At 43.8% G+C, this 13,820-nt stretch overlaps 1 protein-coding gene across 2 annotated transcripts in view; it reads right to left on the bottom strand.

Annotated features, from left to right (window-relative positions):
- The window catches only part of LOC134927889 (cadherin-6-like), a 470,497-nt gene that overhangs the window by 72,935 nt on the left and 383,742 nt on the right, over window positions 1-13,820 (bottom strand). For both annotated transcript variants that reach the window (XM_063922971.1, XM_063922972.1), the window contains exon 7: window positions 8,086-8,339. In XM_063922971.1, the coding sequence (XP_063779041.1) occupies window positions 8,086-8,339 (254 nt within the window). The remainder of the gene's footprint in view (window positions 1-8,085; window positions 8,340-13,820) is intronic.

Raw genomic sequence — 13,820 nt, 5'->3', positions numbered from 1 at the left:
ATTTTAGGCGCACAGCGTAGGATTACCCAGGGTGAAATAGTCTGCCCCTAGAAGAGATGACACAAAATGGGGGTGATTTCAGAGTCCTAAAGTTCAGAGTAGGGTTCCAACAAAACCACCAGGTCTATGTATTTTTCATCCTATCCACAAGCGTACCAGATGAGGCAGCCATGTTGGGCGCACTTCAAAGGTTACACTGTGGGAGGTGAGCCATACAAGTGCCCAATGCATATAGAAATGGCACTGAGGACACACACACGTTATAGTGTCCTCCAGCAATATACATGCAGTAGAAATGTGCACTAAGGACACGCACACGTTATATTGTCCTCCAGCTATATACATTCAGTAGAAATGGCACTGAGGACACGCACACGTTATATTGTCCTCCAGTTATATACATGCAGCAGAAATGGCACTGAGGACACGCACACATTATATTGTCCTCCAGCTATATACATGCAGCAGAAATGGCACTGAGGACACGCACACGTTATATTGTCCTCTAGCTATATACATTCAGTAGAAATGTGCACTGAGGACACGCACACGTTATATTGTCCTCCAGCTATATACAATCAGTAGAAATGGCACTGAGGACACGCACACATTATATTGTCCTCCAGCTATATACATGCAGCAGAAATGGCACTGAGGACACGCACACGTTATATTGTCCTCCAGCTATATACATTCAATGGAAATGGCACTGAGGACATGCACACGTTATATTGTCCTCCAGCTATATGCGGGAGTAATTCAGACCTGATCGTAGCAGCAAATTTGTTAGCAGTTGGGCAAAACCATGTGCACTGCAGGTGGGGCAGATATAACATTTGCAGAGAGAGTTAGATTTGGGTGGGTTATATTGTTTCTATGCAGGGTAAATACTGGCTGCTTTATTTTTACACTGAAATCTAGATTTCAGTTTGAACACACCACACCCAAATCTAACTCTCTCTGCACGTTATATCTGCCTCCCCTGCAGTGCACATGGTTTTGCCCAACTGCAAACAAATTTGCTGCTATGATCAGGTCTGAATTAGGCCCTACATTCAGTATAAATCTGCACTAAATTTTAATAACTTCAGGACACAAATTGTTTCTCTTTAAAATGTTGGATGTTTAATTCTTAAAAGGTAGTTTGCTTCATACAAAACAACAAGTAGCATACCTCCCAACATCGAGAGATCAAAAAGAGGGACTCTTTAGCGCGGCAAAGCCATGCACCCCGAAAAGGGAGCGTGGCTTTGTGGGAGTGTCATGGCCACGAGTCACGCCCCCTTTTTCCATCACTGTGGGGGCATGCCCAGTGCTCTGTGAGATGCTGGCATACCCCCACCCCTCTGTCTCCTGTGAGCAGACACTGTGTGCATGCACACAGCGTCTATTAACCGCTGCTCTGCTAAGCAGGGCAGTGAGTGACAGGAGCCTCCCAACTGCCCCCCCTCCCACACACACACACACACCGCGGGACACTGCATGTGACTGTCCCGCGAAAATCAGGACAGTGTGAGGTATGTAGTAGTGACATTGATAACAGCATCCCTCCCAACTGTCCCGAATAAAGCGGGACAGTCCCGCTAATTGGACACTGTCCCGCTGTCCCTCCCGCGGGTCGCAGTGTCCCACGGGAGGCAGATTGGACGAGCAAGTTATCACTGCTGCTCTGCTTTGCAAAGCGTCTGGTGATCACTGAATAGATGCCGTGCGCGTGCACATGGCATCTATCAGTGCAGGGCGGGTTAGCCAAGGCTTCCCAGCTGCTCAGAGAGCCCTGGGTATGCCCCCAAAATGACGAAAACGGGGGATCGGAATGCTAGTCCATGCCCCTCCACTGAGGCCACGCCCACTACTCCTGAGGCCATGCCCCCTTTTTGGCTGTGCCTCTGGCAAGAATGCGCCATTAAAAGTTGGGAGGTATGTTACAGTAAGTGTAAAGTATGTGCAAAGCGTTTAAAAAAAAATTATAAGTTTGAGATCCTATGACTGTCGATATATGCTGTATGTGGATGAGCAGAAAATACATAATTGCCATCCACTTTGTCAGGCAGGAAGTGTTTGTTAAACAGGAAGTGTTTATTATACAGTAAATGCCTCTGCAGCCATTGTTCAGCATTATTGATATGAGTAAACACACACTTCTGCCGCTCTTCAAATTCCTATAATTATTTACACACAGACCACTTTACATGGTGTCAGAAGTCTGGCTGTGATGGCACGAGGTCTCCAATGCAAAGATCTGCTGTTTTTTTAGATAACGCCATTGCAGACGCATGGCTCAAGTTCAATAAGTTATGGCACTTACAATATAGTGCTATTCAGGACTCGCAGATAAGTCAAAAACAGTACGGACATATACTGTACAGCACCTTGCTCAACTTAGCAGGGCCTGAGGCTGTTGATATGGCAGCCACATTTGTCTATTCAGAGGGGGAAGATTGGATTATTGCATTATATGAATATGATTAAAACATATTTCACAATCATCTCTACATTGTATGTATCTGTTTATGCTACACAAAAAATGAACCAGCAGTGAGTCTCTATGGCTATATTTCATGGTAGTTATTAGTCTAATATGGCTTCCTATCAGTAAGCACAAGAAGAACACTTAAAATTTATTTTCTGATCTTGTAATGCTTTACAACATGGCAATAACATGTACTGAGGTAAATAACATTATGGCAATCCTTCAAGTCTCTAAATGCATTGCTAACAAAGTACAGAAGCTGGCAGGGAGCTAAATAACAGTACTTCACTATATAGAAACATTTACATATAGGTAGATTTCAGAATGTCTCTAGATAGATGTCTTTTCACTGAGGATCAACTTGCGTTTCATGTTTAGAATGGTTGTTGTCTGAATAAACACTTTTCAAGTAGAATGCACAAATGAAGAAGAAAGAAACACATTTCACAAACAGCAAGCTACAGTGCTAATAGTAAGCAATGTTTGAAGAGAAACACAAATCATATTTTCTTTTTTATAATAATACAGAAACTACCATTAAATGCTGCTTAAAATAATATTCTAAATTATTTTAGTGTTTTGGTCTCTGCTAGGTGATCCAAAAAGATCTATGTCTGTGATCTCAGTCGTCATCATTTCCTTTCTACAGAAATAGAGCAGCCGGAGCCACTGGCTCTTTTACGTGCAAGTAGACACTGCAATAGAAGGTGAGGATATCGGGTTCATCTCAGCTCTTTGTCCACTCAGAGATAGCTGATAAGTACAAAGTCAGAAGTATGTGCTAGCTGATGGTACCTGATACTTTTATAGGTTTAGAATTACTAAGGCAAACAGCTGAAAGATATATATATATATATATATATATATACAGTCTAAATCTCAAACCACCCAACATCTGTTGCAGGTGAAGCGGGACTTCCTCCCGCTGTGAAGCCATGCACGGATGAAAAGGAGTGTGGCCTATGGGAAGGGGGCGTGCCTTCGCAGGGGGTACCGTGATCGCGACTCATACCCCCATTTTCCTCACACAGGGGTCATACCCAGCGCTCTGCAAATTGCTGCTGGCATGGCCCCATTCCCTGTCTCGTGAACAGATGCTGTGCACATACGCACAGAGTCTATGCACTGCTGCTCTGCTAAGCAAGGCAGCGAGTGACAGACTGCTCCCCTGTCTCATACATTCTGCTCTCCAAAGTAACAAGCATGGCACCTTCGGATGGGTCCTAGTACCCGGCAGCTATCTGGCTCCAAAACAGGCTATAAAGCAGGGCAAAACGTGCCTGTCTGACCCAAAGAGTCCAGGACATTTAAGCATCCTGTCTTCGGGACACTGGGGTAGAGATACAAATTCTACCATGTTCCTGGGAAAACCGGGACGTATAGCAACTCTAGTAATGGAAAGGCCAGGAGACTCCTGAATCTTGGGTGGCTCTCCCAGGCACCTGGAAAAGTGGGCAAGTATCCTGGAGCCTCCCCGCAGCCACCAGCTACGGCCCACTTCCCAAGTGAAGTGGGTGATCTAGATGGCTTGATGATGATCATCACAGCATTTTATAGTGGGATCATGATGATGCATAACGCTTCATGCAAAGCCCACTTAGCTGCACCCCCTCCCCCGTACTGCCAAGTATGGTCAGCAAGTATGATTTTGATATTGCTGTGTAAATTGTGCATCAAATGCACTTCATCACTAGTTAGTGGCTTCCACAGTGGATCATTTCAGTAGAAACATATTTTCTGTTGATATTATACAGAACATATATATATATATATATATATATATATATATATATAGTGGTGGATTTTACCTATGTCCTGCAGGACTGCAGTCCTCCAGGTAAAATCAGCCACCCAGTTCAGCATCAGTGAAGCCAGATGCAATCCGTGACCATTACGCAGGTGCCAGGACCTGGGGCTGGCAGCAGGCTGTCTCCTCTCCCCAGCAGCCCTACTATTAAATGTAAGTAGGAGCCGCTAGTGTTTTTATTCATTCTAAACATTGTCGGAAAAAATATATTATCCACCATAACTATATTTAACATATTTCAGTAACTCATGTTCACTTCCAGTCTTTTCACTACTAAGGTATTTATTATTAGTATAAAATAAATACAATCAAGATTCTGTACACATAACAATCCTGCACGAAGGAAAATGTTTTCTCCTGAATTCCACAATTGCATTTGTTTCACACAAACTTACTGCCTCCTGCTTACTGTACTTTTTCCTCTTTTTGGGTGCAAGTGAGGATTATGCCAGTCAAGGTTAAGTAATAGTAAACAAGTGTATTATATCAATCAAATAAAACAGTGAATGTATTATTATATTTTGGACAAATCTAACCAACAAATCAGTTCCATATTATGTAAGAGCAGTGTAACATCAATCTTGTGATAGGTCACACATCTCTAAACATGTTGGCCTACAATGACTGATGGTAGTACCAGGTTAACCTGTGCGAAAATAGCTCTGCAGTGCTTCTTTTTTTAAGTCATCAATTGACTGTGCAGTGAGAATGCAAATGTGACATTTCTCTTCATACAGTATAACAAGTAGATAAGATGTGTGACTCTGTATATCCAAGCTTTCACCATAGTCCTTAAATAAATGCATCTGTTTTGTGTTTTAGTTTTTCTTATTGACAGAGTTCTACATAAAGTTAAAAATATTTCATTAAATGACAGACGAAATGGAGATATATTCCTTTTTCCAATAAAGGCTTGTCTGTGTTGTGGTACAAATGTTGTGCCTCTTTTCTTTTTAGTTTTGCATCTGACCCTGTTTCTGAAAAAATAAACTAATTTTATAATATGTTTTGGGGGTTTTCTTGCCTAAAAAAAAATAAAATGTATTTTAAATTGGGCTAGCTTTTTTGTATACATATTTGATGACTGCAATGGACATGATTTAGACATGGGTGCAAAATTTGCAGCCAAACAAATCATGGGGGTGATTCAGACCTGATCGCTGGCCTGCTAAATTGTTTGTCCTGTGTTCAGATAGTCGCTACCCAAGGGGAGTTATATTAGCCCGTGCAAGTGTGCGATCGCATGTGTACGCCGATGTGTAAAAAATCCCTCAGTCAGCAGACAGCACACACTCACCATCGAATGATTTTTTCCACTGTGTGTGATGAGAACAGGCTGACCGGGTCCGGAGCTGACGTCCCACACCCTCCCTGAAAATGCTTGGGAATGTCTGAGTTTTCCCTGATACACCCAGAAAACAGTCAGATACCACTCACAAACGGCCTTTTCCTGTCAATCAGCATGCGAATGACTGCAATTGAAATTTTCGCACCAGCCTGTTGCTATCCATCGTTGCCTGTTGTTGTTTTGGCAATGCGCATGCGTATTGTGGTGCATACACATGCGCAGTCTATCGATAATCGCACAGCAGCGATAAAGTATGAATAGGGCCCCATGTTAGTCTGGAAGGGGTACAACTGCAAATGCACACACTTTTTGGTTTGCATTTATTTGCCATTGACTTATTGGCCAGCTCTATGTTTACACTTTTATTTTGTTGTTTCTCTAGCCAGCACCCCATTCTAAACTAGGTTGTGCATTTAACATTTCTCCCCTGCACCTCAACATGGTACTCCCGTGTACGAAACATGTCTCCAGTAACTGCATTTGCTTCTAATTGTAAGTCAGCACAGGACCCATATATTTACACTACTAATGTTTTTGAATGTCAGTATGTTGACATTAATATACCGTTGGGGGAATGCTGAAATGGTTATAATGTTTTTGAAAGCATATTAACAGTGTCCACTTTATAACTTTAGACATGATTTTCTCCCATGGCTTATTTTGAATGTAGTTATTGCTGTATGATGTTCGCATCATACTTGCAGAACCCTTTTCCCCATCAAGAAATGTCTGGTAGAATCCAGAACGCCTGAGAGAGTTTAGAAATCTCAGAAAATCAGTGGTCAGAGCCACCATGGGGGTGGTGTCACTGGGCAGATGAATTACTAATGACTATATATCTGATGTGATAAAGAACAGTCCCCATCTCCTCCCGGTAAATAAAGTTTAATGGAAATGGTCACCGATCTTCCAAAATGTAGTCATTACTTATCCTTCTTTCAATGAGTGATAGAGACAAATAGGAAAGAGGGCAGAGAAAAAGGAGATGTAGGTTGGGATGAAGGAGATGGTGGAGAAAAGGGTATTGAGGGGCTTAGGAAAGAGAAAAATTGTGATTATAGATGGGATAGGGGCATTGGATATGCTCATTTCAATGCCTCTATATGCAGTGACTGTGTGTTCATATCACAATCTTCTAGAAATTACTTTTAGTAGGCATGTATGCTTTGCATGTATTAATTTTTGGGCTCATGATTATTCTACAGCAGAAACAAATTGCCCTAGTTGTATGGACAACTTTTGGAGTTTGTGTTTCAGAATGATTATGCAGTAGCATGAACTTGTATGTGCTGTATTATTAGTCTATTAGACAAATACATCAGATATAGCAACTGACTTTCTATTCTGCTGAAAATCTGGGAGGACTCCATAAAATTCTAAGAGACTAAGGGTGCCTTGCAATTCCTTAATATGACTGATGAAACTGAGGAAGATCTCTGTATTGGACACTAGAAAATGTGTGCATAAGCATACCTTGTTTCTGCGTGCTTATAGAGCTAATAATTAGCATAATTTACTGTTTTGCTCCTCCTAAAGTACTTCTAAAAATGATGGTTGTATGGTCTAGTTACATGTGGGTCTGAAATAATGGCATAGACCATGGTGGTTTCCCAATTTCAGTCCTCATGGAGCCCTAACAGTGCATGTTTTCCAGAACTCCTCACAGAATCACTCATGAAATAGTAGGAGTACTGTGCCACCTATATATCTTTTTAAGATGTGTAAGCCAGTAATACAGCATATATACCTGTGTTCCAGCAAGGAGATGTGGAAAACACACACTGTGAGGGCTGCTTGGGGACTGGAGTAGGAATACAATGACAGTCTGCACAATCAGTAGATTTCAGAAAGGATGGATACAGACAGCCACATAAGACTACTCATAGCACAAAGGTAACATAAAACTATGAGGTCAATTTACTAAGCCTTGGATGGAGATAAAGTGGATGGAGATAAAGTACCAGCCAATCAGCTCCTGTCATTTTTCAAACCCGGCATTTGGCATGGCAGTTAGGAACTGATTGGTTTGGCACTTTATCTCCGGCCACTTTGCCTCCACCCAAGGCTTAGTAAATAGACCCCTATATCTGGCATACTGTATGTAGTTGCCTGCATATGGCACAATTAATAAAACAATTTGGAGGTTACATTGATTTAATTAATGGTTCTTTAATTTTGCTTCTTATTCAGTATGCTCTATAAAATATGTAATAAAGAAAAGAAATATGACTTTTACCATTACATATATCAGTGTTCACATGGGTCTAAGCACAGAAAACATTTAGAATTATGGCACTTCTAAAAATCCATTTGCATGAATGACACATCGAGCTAAAGTGTTAAACCACAACATCCTTTGATAATTCTAGCCTCATCATCTACAAGGCTTTTAATAATATAACATTTTGCAGCTTTGATCATTACAGGGAAATAGATATGCATTTGTATTATGCTTACTTCACAGCGCTTCTAGCAGCATCTGGATCCTGGGCTGTAACTGTTCCAATAATACTGTTCATTTTTGCATCTTCTTTCACTTCGAGTACATAAGCCGACCTGCTAAATACAGGAGGCTCATCCACATCCTCCACAATAATTCTAACTGTAGCCATGTCCATGAAGGGTCCCATGTAATGAAATCTTGGGTCATCATAAGTATTGATAGCTTCGACCTTTAAAGTGTACATCCTTGTTTTCTCAAAGTCCAGTGCCTAGAAAAAATAGAATTAATGTAATCTGGGATTGAAAGAGAATTAGACCTAAAGACCAGAAAGCCCAGACAGCAACACCTAAAATATCTAGTATATAATAGCCCAGAGTGACTGTGTGTGTAACGCTGGGCGTGGCTAGGAGCTCTCAATTGGTTAGCGGCAGATCTATCACACCCAGTCCACAGCTGATTGGGTGAGAAATGCCCTCCCACACAGGTTACAGCCAGTGGGAGGCTCTGCCCTTAGGCTGTTGTGTGTTCCCAGAGCAGGATTAACAATGGGGCTGATGGAGCTGCAGCTCTATGTCCCCAAAATAGGCCCACTGCATCTGCAGCAACATACCTTCCAACAATTTACACATAAAAATCGGTACAAATTGGAAAAGGGGGCATGGCCACGTGTTAAGTGACATGGCCACGCCCCTTTTCCTATACTTTCAATGGAAGTTTGGAGAGTAAAAATCGGTACAGACCATAAAAAAAAGGTACTGTAGCTGCCAAAAAGGTACAGTTGGAGGGCATACCACTGCAAGTCTCTGCATTGTAGATAGGGGGAAAAAAATCCTTTTACTGCAGCGTCCTATGTCATGATACCAGTCCGCCTGCCCCCTCCAGCATCAACAATCCCCACTCCCTAGCCACGGCGCAGGTGGAACAAAAGCTGCTGCAGCCACTGGCAGAGTTGTGTATGAAAGCGGCGCAGCGGAAGGCTTTCATAGCCCTCCCTGCAATGCATACTCTCTGAGTACCTCCAGGCCCCATCCGTGGCACCCCCACATCCCCCCCTCCACCACCCACAGTGGCTACAGACCCCCTGCCCCACCCGCAGCACCCCCGCACCCGCCCCTCCCCCACCCACGGCACCACGGCACCGCCCCTCTCCTACCTGCGGCACCCCACAACTGCTCCTCCCCCACCCATGGTGGCACCGGTACCTGGGGCTGGCTACCCACCCCTCCCCCATTCGCAGCACCTCCAGGCCCCATCCGCGGCACCCCCACACACACCCCTCCACCACCCACGGTGGCTCCAGAGCCCCTACCCCACCCGCAGCATCCCCTCACTCGCCCCTCCCCCATCCTGCGGCACCCCCACAACCACTCCTACCCCACACGTGGTGGCTCTGGACCCCCACCTGTGGGACCTGTCCCTCCCCATCCGCGTCTTCCCTGTTCCCACCACTCCCCCAACCACAGCACCTACTAGGTGATTCATCAGGCCCTACGTGCGCTGTTCACGCTGTTGCAAGGGGCTTTAACCCCTTAACTATCACACGCCCTTTGTCCGTGAAATATTTGACCACGCACACAATTATGATTGGAGGTAATACTCCATATAATACAAATATTGCACGCCACAAGGGCATGCAAGGGTTAAAGGGCATAGCCCCTTACGACGGTGTGAAGAGCGCCCATAAGGTGTGATTAATCACCTAGTATCTAATAAAACTGCAGAGGCGGCAGAATGGGGGGGCAAGGGGGAGCATGCCCCCCCAAACATGACAGAGGCACTGGGGAGGGGGAGCGCTTACCCCATGATCACCGCAGAGAAACCTGTCTGCCGCCTCAGCGTGCTGCCCCATGTCCTGTCCTAGACAGCGCTTTACGCAGATGCATTACTGGGAGGAGGTGGGGATGTCCCAGCAGGCTAAGCATGGTCACGCCTCCTTCCAGTAATGCATCTGTGTGAAAAGCCGGCTCGGACAGGACATGGGGCAGCACGCTGAGGCGGCAGGACTGGATTCTCTGCGGTGATTCGGCGGTAAGCACTCCCCGCATGGTGGTGTGGGGGGTGGTAATCATTGGGGGAGTGCCAAAATTTTTTTTTTTCAATGCCCCACCAACCACAAAACATTCTGGCGCCCCTGTATAAATATACAAGACATAATTAGGTATGTAATATATTACTAGCTATCTCTGTGTAAACCACTGTCTTTTACTATTATCCACCAGAGGATCCAGACAGCTCCTTGTAAGTTTTGTTTACACTGAATGAATAAATTGTCTTATTTTGCCATGGAAAATGGTTTGTTTTCAACATTCACTTTTGAAAACCACCTTAAATATTACCATGTGTTGTATACAATATTTAAAGTGTTTGTATTGTACATGTATGCGTGATTGTGTGTTGCTTTCTGCTTTTTAGCATTTGTTAATTTTTTCATATTAAACAAGTTATAAGTGGAGATTACCTAAATCCAACAATAGGAAATCCTTGATCTCTGAAGCAATATACACTACAGTATGTGTATTCATAGAAATGGGTCAATAAGAACTCTTTTTTTGGTGTATTGTTACAATATGAATTGTATCTTTCAGCCTTTTGTTTTGTTCTGTAATTTTACTGCCTTAAAAAGTGACTGGGAGACTTTTATTTTAATATTGTAAAGCAGCAGACCAGCTTTTATGGGATTTGCTTCATCACCACCTCGGTATTTAACACAAATTGCAAACTCGAAAGAGACCGTTTTAGAAACAAATAATTTTTTATTGGGACTTTTTATTCCAAAATGCATCCACTTACGGTGTTGCTGTTACTGTAAAGTTTAAATTGTATGAAATAATTACAGAGCAAACAGATACTGCATCTGTGCTTAAAATGTTACCACCAAAATGAATGGAGACAGAGACCTCTCTCGCACAGAGACTAGATTTGCTCCGTAGTAATATTTATAGAATTCCTCTTATTCTCAGAAGATAAAGTTACTAGCTCCTGAAATGGAAATTTGTTCCAAGCTGCATATAAAGAGCAACGGTGGCTGATATCATCTTCTTCCCAGTGGACTCTAGACAAGTTATAATATATCAATGAAAAACCAGACTGACATAACAATCTTGGCACAATGTGAACATCCTAATATAGAGATTCTATATGGGAAATGATAAGCCGCGTGCCATACATGCCATATGTTCCCAAAGTCAATTGAACAAGCAATGCAATCCATGGCCACAAACAGTATTGGGCAACAGATAAAGCAGACTCCGATAATTAGACAAGTGTAATGCAGCATAGTGGTTAGCTATAAAGCTGTGATGTTATCCTTGCTCCAAGTACACAGGTGTTATGTGTGTATACAGAGTGGTGTGCATCAGGGCTATCTCATATCACTATATCTTTTCTATCCAGAAGTACATTTTTATATGTCTGCTGTTATAGAAAAAGACGCTAAATAAACTGCTAGCCTTACCATCGCTCTAGTTGGGGATTAGTGCTAAATCCCGCTGGACGGGATCCCGGAGGTCAAAATCCCGACGCCGGAATCCCGACCACACAATCCTGACAGGGGTGGCGAATGGAACGCAGCCCCTTGCGGGCTCGCTTCGCTCGCCATGCTGTGAGCACGGTGCCTCGCTACGCTCGGCACACTATTATATTCTCCCTCTATGGGTGTCGTGGACACCCACGGAGGGAGAATATGTCGGGATTGTGCCGGTCGGGATTCCGGTGTCGGTATTTCGACCGCCGGGATTCCGTCCGGCGGGTTCTTGACTGCCTCCCCTCTAGTTGTACTGTGCAGGGCCACCAAAGTGATGCCTTTACTTTTACTGTGTGTGGAAAAAGCTTACTACAGCAGACAGAACACCAGCCAGAAGAACAGACTCTTCCAGATTACTGGGCTGTAGCTAAAGCAACCTTTACTGCAATGTGGTCAAAAGACAGCAGTGACTTTGAAGACAGCAAAGATCTGGCATTGTCCCAGAATTTTTGTTACTATCTACAGGACAATATTTGAGAACGCATTGCCAGAATATCATCATAATCTTATATTTGCATTTATTTGATATACTGAAATTACCAATCAGACCTCATGAACTGTCATATAATTATATTTATAGTTACATATACATATGTGCTATGAATTCATGCAATGAATATGACCAAAACAGTCTAAGAGGGGTTTTCAGTACATATTGCAGATTCTGCTAAAAAGCAGAAACTGCAATCCTTGCTTTCCCATGTTGGGGGCCGCCCATCGCAGGACAAGGCCGCCCAGCATGCAGAATGGCCTTCCCAGCAGATGCGACCGCAATTTAATTGTGGTCACAGCAATTGTGGACAACACCCTGCAGCCACAGCTAGGCTGCGTATGCAGGAGGTCCGCCACCATTTTTAAGATCGGAGCGGCTGTGTGTTACATCATACAGCCACCCCGTAAATGCCACGACCCACCCCCGTTTTTACTGGCACCACCAACGGGGTTATTGCGAACGCATCGCTCAGCGATGCGACCTGAATAACTCCCTATGTGTGGAAGCTGTGTAATCCCGTATTTAGCATCACAAGTGTTCTGAGTAATTATAACTTCTTTGTGTAACTACACACTATTTCAGGTGTAATTCTCATCCATACAATTGGATAGGACTGTCAGCCTCTTACTTGCTTCTATCAGGGACCGACATTGGAACTCTCCCATTTATTGTTTGATACCATTGTGCAAGACCATAAACAGCAGAAGGGAAGGTGCAGCTCCTTCTTCTAATACTTTTCTATGTATTTGATGTCTTGTTTTCTCTCATGCAATTTGCTGGTTAGTATCTCTGCAATGCTCACAGTAATGGGCCCTACACACTCGGCAATCCGTCGCCAAGCTGCCTGGCGGCAGATATGGCCGAAGGGCGACCCGGTGGCAGGGGGGAGGTGATGGGGGGAGTGAAGTTTCTTCGCTCCCCCCGTCACCCGGCTCCATAGCACTGCATGCTAATATGGACGAGTTTGTCCAATTGGCTTGCATGCATAAGCGACCCGGCACCAACGATGAATGAGCACGGGGCCGCGCATCATTCATCGTTGGCGCCTACACACTGAACGATATGAACGAGTTCTCATTCATTAATGAACGAGAACGTTCATATCGTGCAGTGAAATCTGTAAGTGTGTAGGGTCTATAACAGGGACACCTAGCATATAACACTGGAAATCAGAAGTACACTTATTGCTTCATTCAGCCCATAAATTGATAACCAAACTCTCTCATTAATTGTACACATTGGGGGTAATTCCAAGTTGATCGCAGCAGGAAATTTTTCAGCAGTTGGGCAAAACCATGTGCACTGCAGGGGGGGCAGATATAACATTTGCAGAGCGAGTTAGATTTGGGTGTGGTGAGTTCAATCTGCAATCTAAATTGCAGTGTAAAAATAAAGCAGCCAGTATTTACCCTGCACAGAAACAAAATAACCCACCCAAATCTAACTCTCTCTGCAAATGTTATATCTGCCCCCCCCCCCCTGCAGTGCACATGGTTTTGCCCCTAAAAAATATCCTGCTGCGATCAACTTGGAATTACCCCCTTAGCTACTGCCATACTACACTGGATATGCCCAATTTCATCTGATCTTGGAAACTAATACCTTTTTTACACCAAAATCCCGGATCCGACCCGGGATTTGGAACATGGTTCCAAGCCCGGTCAGACCTAGGACTCCCCCCTTTTACACCGCAGTGCCGTTCCGGGATATTTCCAGATCGGCACCATTTACAT

Source organism: Pseudophryne corroboree, chromosome 5 (assembly GCF_028390025.1).
Source record: "Pseudophryne corroboree isolate aPseCor3 chromosome 5, aPseCor3.hap2, whole genome shotgun sequence".
NCBI classification, from domain to species: domain Eukaryota; kingdom Metazoa; phylum Chordata; class Amphibia; order Anura; family Myobatrachidae; genus Pseudophryne; species Pseudophryne corroboree.
The sequence above is the reverse complement of the archived record's forward strand: the minus strand, read 5'-3'. Positions and strand labels throughout refer to the sequence as shown.